The sequence below is a fragment of the Eleginops maclovinus genome, chromosome 1, assembly GCF_036324505.1.
Source record: "Eleginops maclovinus isolate JMC-PN-2008 ecotype Puerto Natales chromosome 1, JC_Emac_rtc_rv5, whole genome shotgun sequence".
NCBI lineage: Eukaryota > Metazoa > Chordata > Actinopteri > Perciformes > Eleginopidae > Eleginops > Eleginops maclovinus.
This window is the reverse complement of record NC_086349.1, coordinates 4,810,116-4,822,564: the sequence shown is the minus strand read 5'-3', so window position 1 is coordinate 4,822,564 and position 12,449 is coordinate 4,810,116. Positions and strand designations below refer to the sequence as shown.

At 39.7% G+C, this 12,449-nt stretch overlaps 1 protein-coding gene across 1 annotated transcript in view; it reads right to left on the bottom strand.

The window, feature by feature from the left end:
• lamb2l (laminin, beta 2-like) overlaps positions 1-12,449 on the bottom strand; it is a 61,635-nt gene that overhangs the window by 5,173 nt on the left and 44,013 nt on the right. The window contains 12 exon segments of the mRNA XM_063887698.1: positions 19-234; positions 998-1,245; positions 1,781-1,965; positions 2,060-2,432; positions 3,340-3,436; positions 3,517-3,731; positions 3,899-4,123; positions 4,664-4,827; positions 4,913-5,144; positions 5,914-6,057; positions 7,382-7,574; positions 8,551-8,671. Coding sequence (XP_063743768.1) covers positions 19-234; positions 998-1,245; positions 1,781-1,965; positions 2,060-2,432; positions 3,340-3,436; positions 3,517-3,731; positions 3,899-4,123; positions 4,664-4,827; positions 4,913-5,144; positions 5,914-6,057; positions 7,382-7,574; positions 8,551-8,671 — 2,413 coding nt within the window.

Genomic DNA, 12,449 nt, shown 5'->3' with positions numbered 1-12,449 from the left:
TACAATATATGTATCTACCTTTCTGGCGGCGCTCTGCAGCTCCTCGTTGGCGGCCTTCAGACTCTCCGTGGTCTTACTGGTGAGATTCAGAGCTGCGACAGAAGCGCTCACCGTCCCGTTGCATCCCTCTCCTCCACACACACGCATGCCCTGATCGTCACGGCAACCGGCACCACCACATTGGCTGTCTGAGCAACTGCCATTGGCACTGGAATCGCTGTGACCGCCACACACCTGGAAGGAGCAGCAATGCATTAGCTTTACATGAAATGGTTCTGTCAGAAAAACAAAAAGTGGATAGAAAATATCAGAAAATGAATAAGGATCTGGTGTCTTCTAATTAAATGACCCACACTTTATTAACGTCAGAAATGATAAAACATTAAAAATAAAGAATATATAAAACGTTTTTTTTCAATCCAAACTTGGAATATGTTGCTGGTAATTCATTTGTAGTGCTATCAATTTAAATCAGCATTTTCCATAGGAATGCAAGAAGAAAACGCAGTATACCACTGATCAATTATATTTAAATGATTAAAAAAATGATAAATCATATATTATATTATAGGTGAGAAACACAGTATGTGTATCATTTGTCATCATCATTGAATAATTTAGGTACATTTGGAAAACAACATTTATTTATCCTATTTTGGTTATTTTTCCATTGTTTCAATTTCAAAGCGTGTGATGTAATAGAAAGGAAAACAAAAGGTTTTTGGGTTTGTTTTGTTATTTTCAGCATTTTTTCATCACCGAGAAGTAATACTATTGATAAATATGAACATTCACTATCTAATTTACCAGTGATGACAGAATGAATATGTTTTCAATCATTTATTATAAGACATAACTAAAATATCAGGGTTTTAAAAAAAGTTGCAGATCATACATTTTTTGAGAGACGGGGCTCTCTCAATATTTGCTCTATACCTAAGATATTCTTACAAAAGTTTCAGTCAGTGATGAAATAATGAAGCCTGACCCTGCCCACCTTGTTACTGAGGTGCTGGACGCTCTTGTCCAGCTCGTGGGCTTTGTCCTGCAGCTCGTTTAAAGACTTGTTCTGAGCCACCAGAGCCCGCAGGAACTTGTCCTTGCTGGCGTTCAGCAGATCCTCGGTGACAGCGCGGGTCTCTTTGGACTGCTCCACAGGACTGAGAGGACCGGACACCGAGGCGTTGCATCTCTCCTGTGCCTTCACCGACTCATTATAGAACCGCTTAATCTTATCAAACTGATCTGTGAAGACAGGCAAAGGGTTTAAGATTTCATCAGAATTTCATATAAGGACCATTGTAAGCAAAATAATAAAAATTGTATCATTTAATAAATATAATATATACATCTATAAAGAATATAATTAATTCATTAATAAATACATAAATAAGGATTCAGGGAATCTGCTGTTGTTGGGGTCATTGGGGTCATATTCAGAGAAAATGTACAATTTCTGAGATACACTTTTTTTTTATAGGAAAAAAATTGATATTCTCTAAAATTAAATATCATTAAATAACAAAAGAAAAATCTCAAATTAAGTCACACATTAACAAAAACCTTCAAGTATCCTGTGTGATATCTACTTGACTGATATCATGCCTGAAGTGGGAGACTTAATCAAATGATCGTTCTATTTTCTTCATACTTTTCTGACTTTAATCTACAAAGAAGTTTCTTCACCCTGCTCCCCCAGCTCCAAAACTATTTTGTTTTACCCATAATGGCAACTGTCATATTACATTTACTTTAATGTGATCAAGATCAAGTTTGCTACCTGCAAATCCTGAGGTGAGGTAGTCCACCAGCAGTCTGTGTTTGTGAGCCACAGTGTTGTTGAGGTCTCTCAGCTCTCTCTCCAGGCCAGTCAGCGTCTGTCTCAGAGCCCCTTCATCTTCTGCTGTTGTATTCAGCTCTCTGGTGACGCCCATCAGGCGCCCGTCGGTCAGGGCGATCTCAGCCCTGGAACACAATGAGCAGGATATTTTAATATAACATCCAGGCAGTGACAGGGAAATAAACCTTAACGAACATCCCAGCACTGTGACATCATTACCTGAGGTCATCGATGCTCTGTCCAATCAGCTGGTGGATCTTGTCGTTGTCCTCAGAACTGATCAGATCATTTATTTGCTTCAGCTTTTTCTCCAGTTCTTTGATGCGCGTGTCCCCGACTCCCGGAGTGCCCCCGCTCTCCAGGATCTTCTGTGCCGTGTACTGGATGTGCTCCAGGTCTCTTTTGATCTGGCAAATGGCGTCGTCCCACAGCTGGAAGCAGGCGTGACAGGGGACGCACTCGGGGAAGACCCCGGTGAAGCCGCGGGCGCATTCGTCACAGTGCTTCCCCGCCGCTCCCTCCCTGCACTCGCACTTCCCCGTTAACCTGTCGCACTGAGCCATCTCCGAGCCCCGAGGGTGGCAGTTACACTCTGAAAGGGAGGAGGGGGGACACAGAAGAAACAATATAAAAATGATCTACAGTTCCAAAGATCATAAGTAAGAATCTAGTCATTTCTAAAGCAAGTAGAAAGGGTTTTACAATGCAACAGAGTGTTCTGAGTGTCTTTAATGGAGTACGATAATATTAAAAACCTCAGATTTTATACTTATTGTACGTGGCTTTGGATAAAAGCGTTAACCAAATGAAATGTAGTGTAATATTATGGCCAAAGACTTTTCAAATTATAATGACAAGCAAATATGTTCACTTTTAAACCTTTAATTTATCCTTTCTCTGCAGCTAGGGGTCTCTTAGCAAGGCATGCACAAGACCAATTTTGCTTGTGTTGTGTTGTAGCGTGGGATCATGGGAGTCTAAGCATAAAGTTTCCTCCTCTCCAAAACAAACAAACTCAATGATTGGAATTGGCTAAAACTCTGAATGAAGCCGCTTCACATATGTTTCTCTGATGATGTTTTGCAGAACTGCCTCTAACGTTTCCACAAGTTTCCCTGATTAGTTAAGATGCTGGTGTATGACTAAAATCCTTCACCTGGTTAAAATGTATTGATTGGCTTCATTAAAATCATTAGAATCATAGAAACATTAGGGATAATATAAGAACACAACTCAACAAAATATCTAATGAAGTCTAGTCATTTTTAAATATTCCAAAGAGGAAAAGTTACATCTTATTCCTTTAATGGAAAGGAACAGGGAGGGAAGCTTTGGTCTCAGCTGTGACACACCAAACACTGACACACTGATAGAGTTGCAGCTCTAAATAAAACAACACTCGTGTTAAATGAATTAAAATGAGAGCTTTACAGTACAGTATTCCCTTTTCTGTGCACATGTGGTATTTATCCAGAAGTATTTGTCACATGGTGGGTTACCTTGACACTGCACCTGCGGGTCTCCCCAGTGAAACTGCTCACACTCAGTGCACTGTTTCCCTCCGAAGCCTGGACGACAATGGCACTGCCCTGTGAACTGTTGAAGAGACCGAAAATTAGTTTTTATCCGCGTTTGCATTCTCCATTCCCAGGCTTTCAGACTCCATGCCCCCTCACCATGTTGCAGTGAGCTCCTAGGGAGTGTTGGGGGTCGCAGAAGCAGGGCTCACAGCCTCGGCCCTGACCGTAGTTCCAGTGGTTAGCGGCACACTGGTCACAGTTATGGCCCACCACATTCTCCCTGCAGGAACAGGCCCCGGTCTGCCGGTCACAGTGACACTCGCCGTCAGCACACGCAGACTGCAGCGTGCCAGCCGTCACACAGGTGCAGCCTGAGGGGGGGAACCGATATTTAATGCCCAGACAGAGAGGGGACAGAACATTTCCAAAGATATACTGTACATACAAATGAAACATCATTTTCTCTTCTTTGCACACTGCCATTTATATTATTTGGATTTGTCTACCTAAATGCAACTCATCTGCTAACCCAACTCACGTCTGCAGTCGTGGGCCAGAGCGTTGCCAAAGTAACCATTCTGACAGTGGTCGCAGGAGGAGCCGTCAGTGTGGTACAGGCACTTGATGCACTGGCCGTTCCGGGGGTCACATGACCCGGGGTCCTGGCTGTCGATGTTGCCGTTGCACTCGCATGGGAGGCACTGCCCACCGGGTTGCTCTGGGTTGCCATAGAAACCAGGGGCACATTGGTCACAGCGGGACCCTAAGGGGAGAGAAAGGGAGAAAATGGCATTTCAATTAACTTTAAGACTTCTGATGTGAGGGGTAAGTGGAGGGTGAGGTATTTCCTATTTCATTGTAGAATCAGCTACAATATGCTTTTGTTCAGACAAGACCCGGTTCAAAGGTCCAAAGATTTAAAGGCTTAATTGTCAAATGCACAATAGATTCATCGAAGATCTGGCAATGAAAAAACAAAATAAAATACAAATAAAGATACATAAAACTACCCAAATTGAAAAGCAGAAAAATTAAACTACAATATGAAATAGCAGAACCATAGAAGAGTAAAAGTGATCAACGAATGTAAGAACAGGTGTGTGTGTGTGTGTGTGTGTGTGTGTGTGTGTGTGTGTGTGTGTGTGTGTGTGTGTGTCTGTGTGTGTGTGTGTGTCTGTGTGTGTGTGTGTGTGTGTGTGTGTGTGTGTGTGTCTGTGTCTGTGTGTGTGTGTGTGTGCGTGCGTGCGTGAGTGCGTGCGTGTGTGCGTGCGTGTGCGCATGTGTGTGCAGTGTGTGACTTTACCAGCGTAGCCCTGTCTGCAGGTGCAGATGATCTGGTTGGAGGTCTGGTCAGCTTCACAGGAGTGCCCGTTGAAGTGACCCGAGCCGGGGTTCCCAGGGCAGGGGCAGGGCCGACAGTGCTCACCTGAACCCAGCACCGGGTTTCCAAAGAACCCGTCCACACAACTGGGAAAAACGAGAGACATTTACTATCAGTCCAACAAGCACCAACAAAGAGAAGTGTAAAGTCTGACCTCGGAGTGACTCTTACCGCTCACACAAGTGTCCTGCGGTGTAGTCCCTGCAGTCCCGACACTCCCCGATGCGAGGGTCACAGAGGTCTGCGTGGCTGTTGCACTGACAGGGGCTGCAGCTGGGGAAGCCCCACTGGCCCGGCTGGCAGTCTGAGCACTGACGCCCGGCGGCTCCCTGTCTGCACTGGCACTGTCCTGTGGCCGGGTCACACTGGTGGCTCAGGGAGCCCTCTGAGTGGCAGTCACAGGCTGCACGGGAGGACAGGTGTAAAGGGTTAGTCACTGTAAGGTTTTCTAGCACGCTAAGTGTCATGAAAAAATGCATGGGTTAAGAACATCATGTAAAAATATAAATAGCATACAGAACTATACATCAATATAAATATTGGAAAAAAATAACCACAGACCTACAGTTAAGTTCAATGATTCACGCAAATATAAGATAAAATATGAGTACAAATAAACAATGCAAATGTGATTGGATGACCCAAACTCTAAATGGAGATGATGGAGAAACAACAAAATCAGAAAATACTTTTGTATAATACTTTTTCGTTCAAATTCTTAATCACTACTCCATGGGTTGTGTGTAAATAGCAAACAGTTTCCTAGTGAGGGAACCTGAAGTAGCCTTCTGCCATCTAGTGGCTCTTCTTTTTATTCGTTTAAAGTTTGGGAAAACAGTTGGTTGCAAAAAAGGTTGTAGTGAATGAATTATTTAAGTTTGACCATACAGCCTGACCCTAACCCAATCTTTTTTCAAACAATTTGAAGAATGTAAATGACATTTGCTCAAAGCTCTGTCGATGGCGATCATGATTTCATACTTTAAACTTGAATATATATATATATAAATGTGTTGACTATTCAAAAAATGATCCCTCTCCATCCTAACTTTCATCCCACTAGAAGTGTGTGGTGTGCCTGTCTGGATTTTCTCTTTCCCTACTTTGCTGTGATTGGGTGTCAGGCTGTGTGAAGCATGTGACAGACGCTGCTGATGGTAGAGCGGACTCACCGGTGCAGCCGCTCACTCCAAAGCCGTATGTTCCGGGGGCACACTGGTCACAGCGGCGACCAATCACGTTGGGTTTACAGCGGCACTGACCCCCCACCCTGTCACACTCCCCACTGAGGGAGCCCTGAGGGTCACACTGACACGCTGCAGACAGAAGATACAGACACATTAGGCCCTTTTATTTAAAACGCATCCAAGCATTTATCACTGCAGTCTTGCAATGATGTTTAATCTCACTTTAAATGTGTGTTTTTTTAAATATAATTATCCCCCCTTAAAGATAATATTTATTTTTGTGAATTTTAATTTATTAGTTTAATAATTACTTTCCTTTTTTTTATTGCATAGGATAAGGCATGTTTCTTTGTCTTATTTTATTCATTGAAACAGGAGTTAGTTTTGCTTGTATTATTGAACCAAGTAGATGTATGGACTGAACTAAGTTAATACATTTAGTATATTTAATATGTGTGCCCCAAATGTTAAATTACTTGTGGGAATGCAACACAATTTTTGTGGAGGGCAATTTACTCAATCATCAGTTCAGCCATACGTCATCAGGTGTCAGCAAGTTCCCTCTTATGTCTGCCTGTACATGTCCCAGAGTCTCTTAATTAACATGAGGAAGTGTTTCAGTCTCTCATAATGCTGACCAGGAGATTCATCATGGTGAAGTAAGTCGGCGGTGACCTTCCTTCTACTTCAATGTGAAAAACTCTTATCTAACACGATGCAATTGTGGATAAATAGGACACTACGTCAAGTATGAATTCATCTTTGTTCTACTGAAATGGAAGAAGCAGTTTACATCTTAATACAAGATTACAGAGGTTAATATCATGTGGAGTTATTATTATTATTATTATTTATTCTATTATTACAATATTAATACAGACAAAGTATGAATCTGACAAACAAACAAAATTAGTAGAAGTGGGAGGGCAGAAAGCAAAACTTATACAGAAGGTAGCCCTCCCGTTTGTCATCCCGTTGCAGGATAAAGAAAAACAGATGAATCAGTAATTAAATACGCATATTTAAGATAATTATGATAATGGCCATCCTAATTATTATCTTCATTAATAGTATTATCATTACCATCATCATCATTGTAATATATCCATATCATTTTTAAGGTAAACAAATATGGATAAGAACTGTGAAAAAATGTCTGTATTGGGAGTCTAAATCTGACACATGTAAATAATGAATGACAATTTCACCACAGTCTGTATGTGTGTGCTTTCCTCATTTTGTTCTCCCTTTTTTAACGTTTTTTATGGACCAGTAGTGTAAAACAAGCGTTTATTTTTGCTTTTTAAACATAATTGATTGAAATAGTTTAAAACCCAATAAAAGAAAAGAAAAAGAAAGCAATCCAGGAATTCCCAAAGGGTTGGCCCCACATCTCTTAAATGCCTGCGTGTTGTGTGTGTTTGTGTGCTTGTGTGTGTTTGTGTGTACTTACACAGAGCCCCATCATGAATGATGGAGGATATGCTACAGATGAGTTTGGAGCACATCTCAGCGAGGGCGGGCATCGGTGTGATCATGAAGGAATCCAGACACATGTACCTGATCATCTCCTCCCGCCGATGCTCCGCCTCTGGCTCGTTCCCTTGGAAACCAGGCAGCTCATTGTATTTAGGGATTAGAACCAGCTATTAGAGAAACAAAAAAGATAAGGAAAGGATTATACTGTAAATATAGCTAGGGATGTGCATGATAAGAGGGATTAGGAGCGGGAGGGCAGTACGGCAGGAAACACAAAACAGCAGTATAAGCCAGAGATTCGTAAAGGTTTTCCAAGAAATGTGCTTTTTATTGACTTTAAATGATAGTGAATACAAGGGAAAAAAAGATACATGCTGCACTACCAAAGCTAAACACTACTGGTTCATGAATATATTACTATAATGTGTTTGAAGGTGCATAAATGGACTTTTGTTAACTTGGTTAATGCTGATCCCAAGCCTAGAATTATTTGCATTTTCCTACCACTAGGGGGAACCTCATAGTGTTAAGGCCATGCACTAGTTATAGCTCTTTAACTATTTTAATTATGGAAGCTATACGGATGGAGCCAGAGCAGGCTTCTTATTAAAGACGGGGCAATGTTAATTTCCAAAATAATGCTCACCATTGGTGGAATCAAAGATTCACATCCTTACTTAAAGAAAACTAATAATACTGTTACAAGTAAAAGTCATTCTTGGAAAACGTGATATGAGTAGAAGTATAATCCTGAAAAGTAATGAATGCAGAAAATGTGTTAGTAGTTAGTGGAGCTTCCTGATTATGTTTATTTACATTTTTTTAAATAATCTGCTTGTTTTTTACTACATTTATCAAATTATGGTAATGTTTAGGTCAAAGTGCCACTTTTACAATGTCAAAATAATAGTTTGAAGTTGTAAGTGAGAAACATTTTTGAAAAATGTATTTCTCTTTTGGGGGTTTCATCAAAAATATAAGTTTTTCATAAACTTACTGTATATTTAATGTAACGCAATATCTTAATTTGTGAAGGAAACATTAACTAAAGCAGTCTGAAAAATCTAATAAAGTAAAAAAATATATAGCTGAAATATAATGAAGTAGAACAAGAAGAGGTTGTTTAATGAGGGGGGGTCTTACTGAATCAATGAGAATGAAGGCAGTGAGGTGTCTGTGTGTGACCCCGTGGCGCTGGAACCTGATGGAAATCACGTAGCGATTGCTGGGCTCGAAACAGAACGGCCGGGGCATCTGGATGTATCTGAAAAACATGATGCATTTAAAATACTTACACAAGGGTCCAAGTAAAAGACATTCAAGCAGAAGCATGAAGTGACACTTGTACGAGGGCCTGAGGAAAAAGTGGCCTTTTTTTGTTTTGAGAGTTAGAAACATGTCTTTATTTCCTATTGATGTTTGGAAAATCGTAATTATGTTTCTTAACGTTTACAGATTTCATCTCTGCTTTTGTTTGCATTTTTGGTTGTTTAACTTTTTTCGAGCTTTTCCATTTCTTCTTTTATTCGTATGAGTTTTCCATTTGTCCTTGGGTGTATTGGACATTTGTTGTGTTTGTGGAACATCTCAATTCATTTTTTTTGTTTAACTTTTTAATCTCTTCTTGGATTTGTGGAATTTTTTACAATTTATTTTAAGTTTACTGAACTTTTTCTATCTAACTCTTGGCAATAATACAGAAAAAAAGTCTCTTATAAAATGAAAAATAGATAAACAATGTTCTGTACACCAAGAACGTATAATGGCAAATACGTAAACAAAGGTAATATTGCAAAGTTAAACATTAAATGTAAACCAAACTAAGTACGGTATGTTTTGAGACTATGAGACGTTGGTGGCAGGTTATTTCCTACTTCTATCTCTGACTTGTTGTCTATTTCTAAAGCGCCCAGTGTTTTCCAGAGGAAACTAGATCCCCGCTCTACCTGCGTTTGACTCCGGCCCCTTTGTCTGTGTTATGGGCTCACTCTGCTAATTGGTTTTGGCTGATGGACCAACCACAGGAGAGAACGGAAGACCAGCTACGGTCTGCTGAGACAGGCGGATCCGGGCGGGCCATAACCTCTCAGTTCCAGATCAGTTCAGACTCTCAAAGGCTTTTCAGAACATAACAGTCTCCATGTGAGGCTCTCACAGTTTTCATCCTATATCCTACTACTACTACTACTCACCAAGAAAATCAGGAGTAATTAATGCTGATCAGAAGCTATCAGTCTCATGTGTTGATTTTGCAAAGTGCAGTAAGGTTTTAATACTAATAGATCACCGTGAGGTTAATAAAGTACTGTAATGATTTAAGGATTTTAATAATCGTCATGTTCAAGCCGATATTTTGAACAAGCGTATGAACAGGTGTTAGAGTATGGATAGTATAATGCAAGAAATATAATGATATGAATAACAAAACAAAACTGTTCAAGGTGAGGCTGGAGAATTAGTAGTTGGACAGATTTAAACGTGACATAATGTTTATGCTAGGTGAAAAGCTGACAGTCAATTTATTTAAATGTATTTAATATAGATTGATTGCTGGCCAGATGTAAATATTTTTTTTACGTTCAATATTTTAAACAGTCAAAAGATGACACAATATTAAAAAACCTAGACCTTTGAAAAAACATATCAAAAAACCAGTGGTGGAATGTAACAAAGTACATTTACTCAAGTACTGAACTTGGGTACAAAATGTAGGTACTTGTACTTTACGTGAGTATTTTCACATTATGATACTTTATACTTGTACTCCACTTCAGTTTGTGAGCAGATGTTCTACATTATGTTTACTTTGCAGATTTAGGTTATTATTCGGAAATATAAAGCAACTATTCCATTATCGGTTCAGTTTCCCATACAGTAAGTATATCAAGTAATTCAAATAAAGTCTAATTTAGGATCAATGGAAGCATTAATTAAAAATGATTATGAAAAAGCATACGGTGCTAAAATGCGTCATTGTTCATAATTAGTCATTTTACTTTTGGTTAAAATATTTTTTGTTTATATTGTTGTTATTTTACTTAAGTACAAATGTTGAATGTAGGATTGGAACTTGTAACTGAGTATTTTAACATTGTAGTATTGCTACAAGAAGTGCTTCTTCCACATCTGCAAAAACCAAAGAACGAAAACTGATGAAGACAAAAAAAGTCACAATTTAGTCCAAACATTGTGCGTTGAACAACTGTGAGTCACCCCCATAGTTAAAAAAGTTAGCCAATCATCTTTCATGCTTCGTGATCCCTAACAAACTCATCAAGAGTTTCTCTAAACATATCGGATAATCCCTCTAATGGCCAAATCTAAAATACATTACCTACCCTTGCTTTAAAGACAGAGGGGAAACAATGTAAGCTCACAGATTCAATAAGTCTGCATGGGATGTACAGTATGTGGCTGGTCCAGACTGGAATGTTTTCTGCTTGTCTCCAACATGTTTTTCTTTTTTTCCTACTCTACACTTCAGTAAACAAAGCTGCTGGCTTCCTTTCATATCACTGTAGCGGATTCTTACACAGGCTTTCAGGTATGTTTGCCCTCTTATCGGGGAATCAATAGGAAAACGTACCTCAGGCTACAGTGAAACAACAATACATACACATGCCTAAACTCATGGAGAGCAAACAGGCCGGGGCAGGTTCAAGGGACGACAATGTAGTGATGCAAGTCTTCCTGAGCAATAAAGTATCCCCTATCAACACCGTGTGACTTTACTATACATACTGTCTACATTATCACCAAACAAAAAGGTTATAATAGATTTGAACTTTCAATATTTTTGGGGTGTTTTGTTTTGGTTTTGACTTTCCCTAGTAATTGCATTTGGTAGTTTCAGTTTTTCAAAAAAGGATAGATTTTTAGCACCTTGGATAATGTCACAGTAAGTTTTCTGTGTTTATTATTCAACATAATCAATATTACTGTAGATATTTAATACGGACAAGCCACAAGATAACAAAATGAGTTAAAGCATATGCATTATGTAGCTACATCTACATACAAAATACATGGATGGACAACTGTGAAAGTTTGGCCATAATGTTAAATTCTTTAGATTTGGGATCCTCAACCCTATTTTAATACCACAGTCAGAAAAAAACACCACATTTCACCACAGCTGAGTTGTTAAAGGAATACTCCGGAGTAGATTCACCCTAGGTTAATTTGAACCGTGACATCCAGCCAAGTAGCGCACCCGAAGTTTTTCCGATCTTGGCCGAACATCAGCCGAGTTACGGAGTTCTCCCGAATAGCTTAGTACACGCGCTAACGGAACCTCGACCTATCTCCAAAATTACCACACTACAATCACCTGTTATGACACCAAACTTCTGCAGTAGTATAAATGTGGTCTGTACTCACAAAACGATGCATTTCGAAGTTTGTACATAGTCCAGGAGTGTATTAGTATCAACACAAGCCGAATAGCTTCTAATCTGCTAAAGCTGCGTCGACGTCACTTCCTTGATCTGGGAATAGCCCGTAAAAGTCCTCATCGAAACTCATAATATGCACAAGGAAAAGTGAATTCAGCGTCAGTATTGATAACTAAAATCCTTGTCTAATTGATAGTAGGTAACATTTGAAGTATCTTTTTAGTGTTGCCTTTTAAATATAAGCCATTATCACAATTCAGTGGTTTTGTTTTGTTATACTGAGGGGTATATTGAGGGGTACTTGGCCCTAATGGCGGTCACCACACAACTGGGCAGAACTCTCCTCTCCTGTACAAACTTCGAAATGCATCGTTTTGTGAGTACAGACCACATTTATACTACTGCAGAAGTTTGGTGTCATAACAGGTGATTGTAGTGTGGTAATTTTGGAGATAGGTCGAGGTTCCGTTAGCGCGTGTACTAAGCTATTCGGGAGAACTCCGTAACTCGGCTGATGTTCGGACAAGATCGGAAAAACTCCGGGTGCGCTACTTGGCTGGATGTCACGGTTCAAATTAACCTAGGGTGAATCTACTCCGGAGTATTCCTTTAACATTTGATTGACTACAATATTCATCGCCTGTTATC